Source organism: Aquarana catesbeiana, linkage group LG08, assembly GCF_042186555.1.
Source record: "Aquarana catesbeiana isolate 2022-GZ linkage group LG08, ASM4218655v1, whole genome shotgun sequence".
NCBI lineage: Eukaryota > Metazoa > Chordata > Amphibia > Anura > Ranidae > Aquarana > Aquarana catesbeiana.
The window spans coordinates 294,961,965-294,976,761 of NC_133331.1; the positions used below are offsets into that span (position 1 = coordinate 294,961,965).

Consider the following 14,797-nt stretch of genomic DNA (forward strand, 5'->3'; position numbering starts at 1 on the left):
GGTTTATGTGCTTTGGTCAACCTACCACTAATGCCCCCAATACTACCCTCTGGAATATCTTCCGCGCTGGCTATCTCTGGACCCTCCCCCTGTCACCTAGTTTCAAAACCCCTCTAACTTTTTGGCCAACTTCACTCCCAGCAGATCTGCACCCTCCTCATTTAGGTGCAGTCCGTCCCTTCTATAGTACCGGTTATTGACTGAGAAGTCGGCCCAGTCCTCCAGGAAACCAAACCCCTCCTTACTACACCAGCTCCTCAGCCACTTGTTTACTTCCCTAATCTCTCTCTGGTGTGGCTCGATGTACCGGTAGTATTCCTGAGAACACTACCTTGGAGGTCCTTTTCCTCAATTTAGCTCCCAAGTCCCTAAAATCGTTATTTAGGACACTCCATCTGCCTCTGACTTTGTTATTGGTGCACCATGACAGCTGGGTCTTCCCCAGCCCCTCCCAGTAATCTGTCCACTAGATCCGTGATGTGCCGAACCCAAGCGCCCGGTAGACAACATACAGTTCGGCGCTTCAGGTCTTGGTTACAGATTGCCCTCTCTGTCCTTCTAAGAATTGAGTCCCCTACCAGCAGAATCTGTCTTTCCTTCCCCCCCCCACACTCACTGGAGGAGTTCTTCCCCCAGCAGCTAGGAGAGTCCCTCATCTCCAGCAGTGCTGGTCCCTGACTGGTTACACCAATGTCACTCAATGGAGCGTACTTATTGGGATGCTCCAGTCCTGGATTGGCCTCCCTGGCACTTCCCCCTCTACCCCTCCTGACTGTCACCCATCTACTCTTTGCTAGTGCCTGCACCTCTTTGTCTCCACCCGCCTCTGTGCTGGCCCCTGCCGGCACCTGCCGTGTACGTTCCTGGCTCTCCTTTAGTATGGAGGGACTTCTCAGTGCTGACAGTTGCTTCCCCAGATTCAGAACCTGGGCTTCCAGGGAAACAATGTGTTTACATTTTACACAGCAGTATTCACCCTCGATCGGATGATCAAGGAACGCATACATGCCGCAAGATGTACAAAGAGTCGCCTCTCCACACCCGCCGGGCATCGTACCTATTAAATTTAGTGAGGATTTGGGGATTTTACCCTGTCCAAATTACCTAACAACTAGCTTCCTGGCACTAATACTCAAGACAATACACAGGTACTCGCAGACCTACCTGTACATTATGCAGATAATGTACAAATCCTAATGATACTATCAGTGATTGTTCCTCATCTACCTGATGATGGTGAGGGATGGTGTGACCTTCCTGTGTGGAATCCCGGGAATACAGAGGACGGGGACATCTCTCTGGTGGGTTCCTGATATTAGGTGGCTCCATCATATCCTTGTGTCCTTCAGAAAACTCCTTTATCACCCCATACTCCTCATCCTCCTCTTTATACTCTTCTTTTACAACAATATTATCCTTGAATATTTCATTCTAAAAGATATGACAAAATATTTTTTGTAACAACACGCTTGTGTATAAATCACAACTACCAGTAATTATCAGTCATCTACCTGATGATGGTGAGGGATGGTGTGACCTTCCTGTGTGGAATCCTGGGAATACAGAGGACGGGGACATCTCTCTGGTGGGTTCTCATTACTGGATCCATCTGTAGGAAACACACACACTGACTGAATACATTGTTTCTATGTGTTTATCAGATGATGGGGGATCTAGGTGGAGCCTCCGTACTGCTCTCTCCTTTACAATAAAGTCTCCTCTTACCCGGTGATGTGAGGGGCGGCTGATTGTCCATCATGACGTCCTTGTAGAGATCCTTGTGTCCTTCTAAATACTCCCACTCCTCCATGGAGAAATAGACAGTGACATCCTGACACCTTATAGGAACCTGACACACACAATGATACAGTCACCATCCAGACACATCCCTTGTCTGTTACTGGATAATGTCCCAGAATTCCCAGCACCGCTCACCTCTCCTGTCAGCAGCTCCATCATCTCCTTGGTGACTTCTAGAATCTTCTCCATGTTGTGTCTCTCAGGTTTTAGGGAGTCACATGGAGGCACTGTGATGGTCATATGATCACCTGACTTCACAAGAGGAAATCTCTGTATTGGAGAACCAATAGGAATATCATGTTAGAATCCCAGAATCCCCCTCACCTCTCCGGTCAGGTCTGTGTTTTATTAATAGAGATAAGAGTGATGTCATGTGACCTCCCAGAATCCTCCTCACCTCTCCAGTCAGGTCTGTGTTTTATTAATAGAGATAAGAGTGATGTCATGTGACCTCCCAGAATCCTCCTCACCTCTCCATGCAGGTCTGTGTTTTATTAATAGAGATAAGAGTGATGTCATGTGACCTCCCAGAATCCTCCTCACCTCTCCGGTCAGGTCTGTGTTTTATTAATAGAGATAAGAGTGATGTCATGTGACCTCCCAGAATCCTCCTCACCTCTCCGGTCAGGTCTGTGTTTTATTAATAGAGATAAGAGTGATGTCATGTGACCTCCCAGAATCCTCCTCACCTCTCCGGTCAGCAGGTAGATGATCTCCAGGGTGAGGTTTAGTATCTTCTCAGTCATGTGACTCCGGTCCTCCCCCATCCTCATTGGTCATGTGATCTATACAGGTTTCCTGTAGACCAATAATTGATAACAGAGAATGATCTGGACTGTACTGGTTGTACAATATTAGGATGGGGATGTATGGGGGGGGGGGGGTAATATGAGGGAAGAACCCCAGTGGGCTTACATACAGCGGAACATTCCTTTCAGCATATGCCATGGTTTTGGGGTCCAGTAGCCTCTCACCCTTTATGTCTATAGAAATCCCCTATCCTCCGTACCTCTCTAAAATGAAGAGAATGTTCCGGCCCCATAAGTGGGGAAATGTTCTGCCCCTGAAGGGGTTAATCTAGGTTTCCACACTATATATGTGTGTATCATCATCTGCTGGAGATAAAATACATCACAGTGACTATGGAGGAAGAGGACGGACATGACGGGGGGGTTACTGGGTGTAAATAGAAAATAAGATCTTATTACCTCCTCTGGTGCCAATTCCAGCAATGTCTTCTCTCTACTTCCTCTCGACTCACCTTTCACCCGTAACTTCATATGTATACCTGACATCACTTCCTGTGTTCCATAGAGACTTCCTGTCTCTATGGTAGAAGTGAGATCACCATCTTGTGGAGCTCAGAGGAACTGCAGCACAGAGAAACATCTCGTAGTGTGAACACGGCCTTGTGCTGTGTGTGTATGTACTGTATATCCTTATAGATGGGGTCATCTTCAAATATATGACTGCCTAGTCCAGCCTTTCTCAGCCAGGGTTCCTCTAAAGGGTTCTAGGGGTTCCTTGAGCAATGAACAATTTCTGTCTCTCAGTAACAACTGACATCAATGATCTGTAAGGGTCTCCTTCTCCCACTGACCAATAATATAAGGGGATCCATCTACCACTGGCCACCAATGTAAAGGACCACTACACTGACCACTGATATAAGAGAATCCATCTCCCACTGGTCACCAATGTAAGGGACCACTACACTGACCACTGATATAAGGAGGTCCTTCTCCCATTGGCCACCAATGTAAGGGACCACTACACTGACCACTGATATAAGGAGGTCCTTCTCCCATTGGCCACCAATGTAAGGGACCACTACACTGACCACTGATATAAGAGAATCCATCTCCCACTGGTCACCAATGTAAGGGACCACTACACTGACCACTGATATAAGGGGGTCCTTCTCCCATTGGCTACCAATGTAAAGGACCACTACACTAACCACTGATATAAGGGGGTCTTTCTCCCATTGGCCACCAATGTAAGGCACCACTACACTGACCATACCTCCCAATATTTTGATATGGGAACGAGGGACACTTACTAACAAACAAATGTAGGCATAAGACACGCCCCCACCACACCCCCTTAAAGGAGAATTAACCAAAAAAAGTTTAATTAAATCCACAAGGATTTTTTTTTTTTACCACTACTATTCCTTTATATTGGCTTTTAAAATGTACAAATGCAGCAAATTTGAAATTGGATGAAAGGTTTAGCACTGGGAAAAACTTTTTGAAAGATAAAAAGTGCAATTGATATACAACTATATAGATCAGACCAAAATGAGGGACAAATGAGGGGCAAAGAGGGACAGAGGGACATTGTTCCAAATCAGGGACATTCCTTTGAAATCAGGGACAGTTGGGAGCTATGCACTGACCACTGATATAAGGTGGTCCTTCTCCCATTGGTCCCCAATGTAAGAGACCACTAATTTAAGGGGTCCTTCTCCCATTCTTCACCAATGTAAGGGACCACTACAATGACCACTGTTATAAGGGGGTCCTTCTCCCATTGGTCACTAATGTAAGGGACCACTACACTGACCACTGATATAAGGGGGTCCTTCTCCTATTGGTCACCAATGTAAGGGACCAATACATTGACCACTGATACAAGGGGATCCTTCTCCCATTGGTCACCAATGTAAGGGACCAATACACTGACCACTGATATAAGGTGGTCCTTCTCCCTTTGGTCCCCAATGTAAGGGACCACTACTCTGACCACTAATATAAGGGGGTCCTTCTCCCATTGGTCTCCGAAGGGATCACTACACTGACCACTGATATAAGGGGGTCCTTCTCCCATTGGTCGCCAATGTAAGGGACCACAACACTGACCACTGATATAAGGGGGTCCTTCTACCATTGGTCTCCGAAGGGACCACTACACTGACCACTGATATAAGGGGGTTCTTCTACCATTGGTCTCCGAAGAGACCATCACACTGACCACTATGGATGAGCACCAGGTTTGGACTGAACCCAGGTTCGGACAGAACTTAGCTTGTTTGTGGGTTCAGGAAATGGTAGAACTAAATGGTTGTTCGGCTGAGTTGAACCTCTGACTACAGAATCTATTTATACTAGTTTTTAAGAGGAGGAAACAAAAAAGTGTCAGTTACCCCCCAAAATCCATAGCAGACGCTGTTCTGAGCATGCAGCCTGACTGGGCAATGAAGGGTGGAGAGTGAGCATGCCCACTCCTGAACCATATCAGGTGTCAATAACACATCCTCAACATGGGGAGACTGGGCCATAGAGCAAGGTGGCAATTGCCCCCCTGGGCTGCTCTAAAGCCACTGTGGGGGGCCCCAAGAGCTTGAACCCTGGTTCTCCAGCGGCTGCAAGGCTCAAAGCTGGGAGATTCCCTCTGCCACAGCCCCCCCACATGGACAGGAGAGGAGAGAAAGAGCTGTTTCTGCTCCTCCTCTCGTCCTCTGCTCCTGTGTCTGCCTCTCCCCAGTAGCGCTGTTCCTTATAGGGTGGGAAGTTTAAAGCCCAGCAGCCGGGTGAGGAAAGGTGCTGACTACCTATCCATCCATCCACTGTGAGTCAAGTTTCCCGCCTCTCCTGCCTCAAAGTCAGGACTCTAATGTAAGAGGGCCTCTGATGTAAGGGGGGCTCTGTGGTTTCCTTCCTTTCAAAGTTCCAGAAACTCCAAGCTGGCTTTCATTTGTTTTGCACAGAGCGGTAGAGAGAGGCTTCTATCCAGCCACTCTGCCATAAAGCCCAGATCGCTGGAGGGCTGCAGTGATGGTTGTCCTTCTAGAACTTTGTCCCATCTCCAAACAGGATCTCTGGAGCTCAGTCAGAGTAACCATCAGGTTCTTGGTCACCTCTCTTACTAAGGCCCTTCTCCCCCCGATTGCTCAGTTTGGCCGGGTGAGCAGCACTTGGATAAGGCCTGGTTGTGCCAAACTTCTTCCATTTGAGAATTATGGAGGCCGCTGTGCTCTTGAGAACCTTCAGTGCAGCATAACTTTTTTTGTAGCCTTCCCCAGGTTCGTGCCTTGCAATAATCCTGTCTGTGAACCCTGCAGGCAGTTCTTTGTTCTGATACAGTATGCATTATTAGCTATGAGGCCCTTTTAACGGTGTGCCTTTCCAGATCACGTTCAATCAATTGATTTTACCCAACTCAATATTGAACCCTACGGAACAAGACTGGGATGCCATTAAAATTCATGTGCGTGTAAGGGCAAGCATCCCAATACTCTTCTCCAGGCTCGCTTGATAACAGATTTACAGTTCTTTGGCGGGTTGGTTAGCAGTTGCTACGTGCAGGTTACCATAGGGGAATCCTGGACGAGAACCCCAAATGTAGCGCTACCACCGCAGGAGCCATTGGATTTCTGGTTCCCCCCTATTCTTGCACAGCCAGGCAAAACACATTTACAACTTGCATCCAGACACAAGTAATATGGCCATGGGCCTGTTTTTTGTTGTTTTATTGGGGAAAACAACTTGGATAGAGTTTAGGGATTATGAGATGCCAAACTTGACTTGAAGAAACAACAGATGGTGACAAACTTCCTTTTCTATGTACACAGAACGATGAAGATCCTGGACTGTACTCCCTCCGAAATAATCGCAGTCTCTATGGATCAGTGGCAAGGTCCTCTATGAGCCCGGAGCTCTCAGTTCCCTTTAGCAAACTAGCACAAAGGGCTGATCCAGCCACCCTGCCAGTGCCTTCTGTCTGCGGATTGGCTAGATTCCCTCAAGTATACAGATCAGAACCTTTGGCCTCCGCCAATTAACTTCCAGAAGCTTCTCCAAGCTTCTAGATCTGGGGGAAAGTACCAAAGTCCTGCCCTGTAGAGCCCTCCAGCCTGACCTAGAGTAACCCAACCTAATTACAGACTCACACAACTACCAGGAGTCACAAATACATTTACCTAGACTAGTTGCACACTTGAAGGTGCGGTGCTATACTTGGTTTAAAAAATTGTCCTTTATTGTCTACTGCCCTCATAAGTCCGTGAGTATGATCTCAGTTATTTGTAGTAAGTCACGTCTGATGGAGGAAACTAAGGAGTCTATTTTATAGAAAATTAGATCATGATTGTAAGAAACTTGTAAGAAATTTGCCCAGCCGTGAAAAATTTTGGCCATATTTTAATGAACACAGTGTCAGCTCCATCTAGTGTCTATAATGCAGTATATTTTTTCTGAAATACCTCCATCAGTAAAAATAGTGCAACACAGCATTAAGGCCACTAGATGGAGCCAATGATCATAGGAAATTATCATAATAAATAAAATATGGCTAAAATTTGTCACAGTTGGGGGAATGCTGGACATATTGGTTCAACTGATTTTTAAAAAGCAGACCTCCCACATGACAACACGGGTAATAGGGTCATCGCCTCATTGGACGCCGAAAAGGCAATTGACTCAGTCGAGTGGGTATATCTTTGGGAGGTTCTTTGACGTTTTGGGTTCGGGTCAAAATCCTCCATTGACTTCAGCTGCTGTATCACCCTCCTAGAGCACTGGCCCACACCAACGATCATCTCTCCACTCCCTTTCCTCTACTGTGGCACACGTCAAGACTGTCCACTTTCCCCTAGCCTGTTTGCCCTGGCCTTGGAGCCACTGGCTATTTGATTCGGGAGTCTCTTGAGGTTCAGGGCTTGCGAGAGGGGAGGTTAGAGGAGAAGATATCATTATAATGCGGGCGACACTTTGCTATACCTTAATGATGCCGGCCCATCCCTATCGGCCACGTTATGCATCTTTAACACCTTTGGTTCTTTCTCAGGCATTAGAATCAGTTGGTCTAAGTCCCTACTTTTCCCCCTGGATCAGCGAACCGTCACCTCTGCCGGTCCCTCTGCATTGTGTTGGGTGTCCGAATTCAAATACCTGGGGGTCCACGTGTCCTGCGACCTTCCTCACTTTTATGAAGTAATCTTCTCCCGTTATTATCAGTTCTTAAATCTCACTATTCATCTTGGGCTGGGCTCCCGCTTAACCTTCTTGGTGGTATCAACCTTGTCAAAATGATGCTCCTGTCTTAGTTCAACTACATTTTTTGGAACTGTCCTATTTGGATCCCTTCTTTCGTTAAGTTGATATATGTGTGAGCTCCTTTATATGGAATGGTGAGCTGCCCAGACTTGCCAAATCCACCATGTGGTTACCTACTAGTTTGGGGTGGTCAGCACTGCCCAACATTCAGGTCTATTACTGGGCGGCGATGCTAGTTTATGTATACTGGTGGTTTGCGGGCCCTCCATCTAAGCTGCTGTCTGTTTGGAGGCCACTTTCTTGGGCTCCTTGGCCGACCTCCGTAATATGGTCTACAGAGGACCCAAGGTGAACAATGCATTTCTGGGGCCGACTTGTACCACCTTGAGGGTCTGCCTGCCTTTATTTTCTGCATCTGAATCCATAGTCGTCTGCTCAACCACTCTGGGGCAATCCCTTCCTCCCCCAATTGATACATCACCGAACCCCAATTGTGGGCACATAGAGGCATAAAAACTCTGGCAGATGCCATGCCTTCAGGGACCCTTCTGTCCTTTATGCAGCTTGCTGAGCAATTCCATCTACCAGCATAGAGGCAATTTCATTATGGCCAGCTTAGGGCCCAATTTCCTCAGCCGCCCCTCCTTCAGGCTGACCCCATTGAGGAGTTACTCACTCGGGGTGATATTAATAAACCACTTTCCACCCTATATGGGACGCTCCTCAATACTGACTACCCTAAACTGAAGCGAGTGTGGGAGATGACATTCTCTCCTTGGATAGAGAGAGCTGGGACGATTGTTTGGAGGGTGGCCCTAAACTGATGATCTCTTCCAGGGATAAATGGATACAATTTAAGTTTTTACATAGAGTGTACTACACCTCTGTGAGACTCCATAAGACACAAGACCTGCAATGTCCTCAGTGTCGGGTTCATCTAGGGTCCTATTTGCACATGTTCTGGGCTTGTCCTAATATTGCTAAATTCTGGTCTGAGGTATTTGAAGTGATTAATGTTAGGTTACAGTTGACACTTTTTCCTTCCCCGGAGCTGCCACTTCTGGGGATTCATGAGGATGAGCAACGGCCTTATTATACTAAATTGCTCATCTCATATCTTCTATCCCAAGCAGAAATTCTCCTTAAGTGGACCTCCTCCACTCTCTCTGCGTTGTCCTTCTGGGAAGCGATGGTGGATGCTGCTTTACCTATTTATAGACTTACATACACTGCTCAAAAAAAAAAAAATGAAAGGAACACTTTGAAAACACATCAGCTCTCAATGGGGAAAAATCCCATGCTGGATTATCTATACTGGTATGGACTTGGCAATGTGTTAGGATCTATACTGGTATGGACTGGGTAATGTGTGAGGATCTATACTGTATGGACTGGGTAATGTGTTAGGATCTATACTGGTATGGACTGGTTAATGTGTTAGGATCTATACTGGTATGGACTGGGTAATGTGTTAGGATCTATACTGGTATGGACTGGGTAATGTGTTGGGGATGAAAGAATGCCACATTGTTTGATGGAAATGAAAATGATCCCCCTACAGAGGGCTGAATTCAAAGACACCCCAAAAATCAAAGTGAAGAAATGATGCAGCAGGCGAGTCCATTTTGCTGAAATTTCATTGCAGCAACTCACAATGGTCCTCAGTAGTTTGTGTGGCCCCCATGTACTTGTATGCATGCCTGACAATGTTGGGGCATGCTCCTAATGAGACGATGGATGGTGATCTGGACCAGGGCATCACTGAGCTCCTGAACAGACTGAGGTGCAACCTGGCAGCATCAGATGGACCGAAACATAATGTTCCAGAGGTGTTCTATTGTATTTAGGTTGGGCGAGCATGGGGGCCATTCAGTGGTATCAATTCCTTCATCCTCCAGGAACTGGCTGCATACTCTCGCCACATGAGGCCGGACATTGTTGTGCACCAGGAGGAACCCAGGACCCACTGCACCAGCGTAGGGTCTAACAATGGGTCCAAGGATTTCATCCCAATACCTAATGGCAGTCAGGGTGCCATTGTCTAGCCTGAAGAGGTCAGTGTGTCCCTCCATGGATATGCCTCCCCCAGACCATCACTGACCCACCACCAAATTGGTCATGCTGAACGATGTTACAGGTAGCATAACGTTCTCCACGGCTTCTCCAGACCCTTTCACGTCTGTCACATGTGCTCAAGGTGAACCTGCTCTCATCTGTGAAAGGCACACAGGGCCAGTGGCGGACCTGACAAGTCTGGTGTTCAATGGCAAATGCCAATCGAGCTCCACCATGCCAGGTAGTGAGCACAGGGCCCACTAGATGACATCAGGCCCTCGGGCCACCCTCATGAAGCCTGTTTATGATTGTTTGGTCAGAGACATTCACACAAGTGGCCTGCTGGAGGTCATTTTGTAGGGCTCATCCTGTTCCTCCTTGCACAAAGGAGCAGATACTGGGCCTGCTGATGGGTTAAAGACCTACTACGGCCCTGTCCAGCTCTCCTAAAAACACTGCCTGTCTCCTGGAATCTCCTCGATGCTCTTGAGACTGTGCTGGGAGACACAGCAAACCTTCTGGCAATGGTACGTATTGATGAGCTATCCTGGAGGAGTTGGACTGCCTGTGCAACCTCTTTAGCAGGCGTAAGCAACCTGGGGACCTCTAGCTGTTGCAGAACTACAAGTCCGATCACGCCTTTGGGAGTAATTGTAACTGCTAGCCTTGCAATACCTCATGGGAAATGTAGTTCCACAACAGCTGGAGGGCCATAGGTTGCCTACCCCTGCTCTATAGGGTCCTGATATGGCCTAATGCTACCAGTAGGGACACTGACTTCTATAGGGTCCAGGTATGGCCTCATGCTACCAGTAGTGACACTGACCTCTATAGGGTCCTGGTATGGCCTCATGCTACCAGTAGGGACACTGACCTCTATAGGGTCCAGGGCCTCAAGCTACCAGTAGTGACACTGACCCTAACCAAAGGCAAAACTAGTGAGAAACAGTCAGAAAAGATAAGTAGGGGAAAAAAATGTCAGTGGCCTCCACCTGTAAAACCATTCCTGTTTTGGAGGTCATCTCATTGTTGCCCATCTGGTGCAACTATTGTTCATTTCATGAACACCAAAGCAGCTGAAACTGATTAACAACCCCCTCTGCTACTTACCTGACCAGATCAATACCTCAGGAATCTCATTGACTTGATGCTATACTCTGATTAAATAGCGTTCCTTTCATTTTTTTGAGCAGTGTAAATAAATCGGAGGTTGTTCCTGGAAGTATGAGAAAGTTTGGTCTTGGACTTCAAGTTGAAATGCTGCTGACTATTTCCGTCTTACACCTCGCTGTTACCAGCTATTGTTCTGTTTTGCATGTTCTGGCGATCTGTCCCATGATCCTGCCAGTAGCATATGCATGTCTCAAAGATTAAGCCATTCACGTGTAAGTACACACGGCCGGTACAGGGAAACTGCGAATGGCTCAATAACTCAGTTATGGTTCCGTTGATCGCTCCATCTGTTACTTGGATAACTGGTAATTCTAGAGCGAATACATGCCGACATGTCAGATCTCATTATTGTTATGTTAGATTGTTGTTTCTGTCAGTGTAAGAGGTATACAGTATGTATTTTGGCAATGTATGGAGGGGTCTTGGAGTATTATTCAAATGCTAATCAGTTATGGAATTCTATTCGGTTTATGAGCCTTTTTATGCTATATTGTTTTGTTTGTTCAATAAAGCACTCCTGCTTTGTAAAAAAAAAAAAAAAAACAGACCTGTAAGTGTTTGTGAAATCTTCCACCACAAAATGTACTTAGCCAATGAGAGGTAATGACTCCATTATTATTTTAAAAGCCCTAGAGGGCCACCTTTTAAGTGGTGGGGTTAACGTGTTTCGTCCTGGAAGACGACTTGGGAAAACAGACCTCTTGCAAGAGAATAATAGACCTCTAAGTCTCCATACCACAAAATGTACTCAGCCAATGAGAGGTAATGAACCCATTTTTATTTTAAAAGGCCTAGAGGGCCGCCTTTTAAGTGGTGAGGTTAACCTGTTTCGTCCTGGAAGACGACTTGAGAAAAAAGACCTCTTGCAAGAGTTTTTACCACAAAATGTACTCAGCCAATGAGAGGTAATGACTCCATTTTTATTTTTCTCCTGCTATGAATGGCCAACACGGTACAACACTTCATCCATGTCTTTGGTGATCTCTGATCTCCTTATCAACTGTTTCTAACATGATGAAGATCAGCCATGGAGTATATCTGAGGTGTATATCAGGGTGTGCTTCTTCCCCACATGTCCAGCAACATTCATATACAAGACTCACTAATACACTTCGAGGGTTGTGTGGGACCCCTGATGTACAGGAAGACAGGACTTCAGTGAGGAGCAATTCCCTCACTCAGGAACGTGTCTTCTTGCCTGTGTGACATCTTTGATGCTTATAAAGACTGGACTTATCTACAAAACATTTCCCGCACTCAGGACAGGAATACGGCTTCTCCCCAGTGTGCAGTCTCTGATGCCTGTAAAGATTGGAGTTCTGTGAAAAACATTTCCCGCACTCAGAACAGCAGTACGGCTTCTCCCCCGTGTGCAATCTTTGATGTTTGTAAAGACTGGACTTCACTGAAAAACACTTCCCGCACTCAGAACAGGAATGTGGCTTCTCCCCCCTGTGCAATCTCTGATGTTTGTAAAGATTGGACTTATATGAAAAATATTTCCCGCACTCAGGACAGGAATACGACTTCTTCCCCGTGTGCATGTCCTGATGTCTCTTAAGACTGCACTTACGTGAAAAACGTTTACCGCACGCAGGACAGGGATATGGCTTTTCCCCTGTGTGAGACCTCTGATGGTTGTAAAGCGAGGATTTCACTGAAAAACATTTCCCACACTCAGAACAGGAATACGGTTTCTCACCTGTGTGAGATTTTACATGCTCTTTAGGAGCAGATTTAGAATGAAAACACTTCCCGCACTCAGTACAGGGAAATCTCTTATCTGTTGGAAGGATGGCATTGTCCCTCACATTCCGAGGTTCCTCAGGATAAGAGGAAGACGAGGGTCCATCTACACTGTGTGGTGCCGGATGGACATTTGAGGTAGTCGGGTTTTCTCCTGGACTATACTGTGTGATGTCCTCATCTTCTACTTTACAGTCTGGAGACAAAGTGAGACAATCCTCTGAGGTTTTCCTCATCTCCCGTCCATCTACTAAAATAGAAATACAAAGATTATTACTAGACATGAGCTGATTGGTCCCCCTAACCAACCAAGATGAAGACTGGACTGATCCTGAAGACCACCATCATTGGATTATTGACTCCTCCCTCATTATCACTTTCTGTTTAAGGTTCCAAAGTTGGAGGATGTTATCAGATTATTATACATATTATGTGTGTGTGTATATATATATATTTACTTACATACACACACACACACACACAGTATCTTACAAAAGTAAGTACACCCCTCAGTCACATTTTTGTAAATCTTTTCTTCTATCTTTTCATGTGACAACACTGAAGAAATGACACTTGTCTACAATGTAAAGTAGTCAGTGTACAGCTTGTATAACAGTGTAAATTTACTGTCCCCTCAAAATAACTCAACACACAGCCATTAATGTCTAAACCGCTGGCCACAAAAGTCAGTACACCCCTAAGTGAAAATCTCCAAATTGGGCCCAATTAGCCATTTTCCATCGCCCCCCCCCCGGTGTCATGTGACTCATTAGTGTTACAAGGTCTCAGGTGTGAATGGGGAGCAGGTGTGTTAAATTTGGTGTTATCGCTCTCACTCTCATACTGGTCACTGAAAGTACAACATGGCACCTCATGGCAAAGAATTCTCTGAGGATCTGATAAAAAGAATTGTTGTTCTACATAAAGATGGCCTAGGCTATAAGAAGATTGCCAAGACCCTGAAACTGAGCTGCAGCACGGTGGCCAAGACCATACAGCGGTATAACAGGACAGGTTCCACTCAGAACAGGCCTCGCCATGGTCCACCAAAGAAGTTGAGGTCACGTACTCAGCGTCATATCCAGAGGTTGTCTTTGGGAAATAGACGTATGAGTGCTGCCAGCATTGCTGCAGAGGTTGTAGGGGTGGGGGGGGTCAGTCTGTCAGTGCTCAGACCATACGCCGCACACTGCACCAAATTGGATGCATGGCTGTTGTCTCAGAAGGAAGCCTCTTCTAAAGATGATGCACAAGAAAGCCCGCAAACAGTTTGCTGAAGACAAGCAGACTAAGGACATGGATTACTGGAACCATGTTCTGTGGTCTGATGGAGACCAAGATAAACTTATTTGGTTCAGATGGTGACAAGCGTGTGTGGCGGCAACCAGGTGAGGAGTACAAAAACAAGTGGGTCTTGCCTACAGTCAAGCATGGTGGTGGGAGTGTCATAGTCATGGTCCTTCAGAGACTGGGCCGCAGGGCAGTATTCCAACATGATAATGACCCCAAACACTCCTCCAAGACCACCACTGCCTTGCTAAAGAAGCTGAGGGTAAAGGTGATGGACTGGCCAAGCATGTCTCCAGACCTAAACCCTATTGATCATCTGTGGGGCATCCTCAAACGGAAGGTGGAGGAGCGCAAGGTCTCTAACATCCACCAGCTCTGTGATGTTGTCATGAAGGAGTGGAAGAGGACTCCAGTGGTGACCTGTGAAGCTCTGGTGACCTCCATGCCCAAGAGGGTTAAGGCAGTGCTGGAAAATAATGGTGGTCACACAAAATAACGACACTTTGGGCCCAATTTGGACATTTACACTTAGGGGCGTACTCACTTTTGTTGCCAGCGTGTCAGGGCGTTTTTGTTTAAAGACTTGCTTGGCTGACATCCCTTCTGGCTCCAGATCCTGCTTGCTCTTCCACTACATTGATCCCTGACTTCTGGTTTGGCTGACTATCCGTTACGGTTACTGAACTTTGGCTATGTTTTGACTACGTTTGTTCTTTTTACTTTTATTATTAAAC

General features: G+C 46.4%; 1 protein-coding gene across 1 annotated transcript in view; it reads right to left on the reverse strand.

Moving 5' to 3' along the window:
* LOC141106815 (uncharacterized) overlaps nt 1-13,072 on the reverse strand; it is a 46,694-nt gene extending 33,622 nt beyond the window's left edge. Inside the window, 3 exon segments of the mRNA XM_073597743.1 lie at nt 1,366-1,431; nt 11,322-11,338; nt 12,214-13,072. Of these exon segments, the coding sequence (XP_073453844.1) occupies nt 1,366-1,431; nt 11,322-11,338; nt 12,214-13,057 (927 nt within the window). The 5' untranslated portion in view covers nt 13,058-13,072.
* Between the last annotated feature and the right edge of the window lie 1,725 nt (nt 13,073-14,797).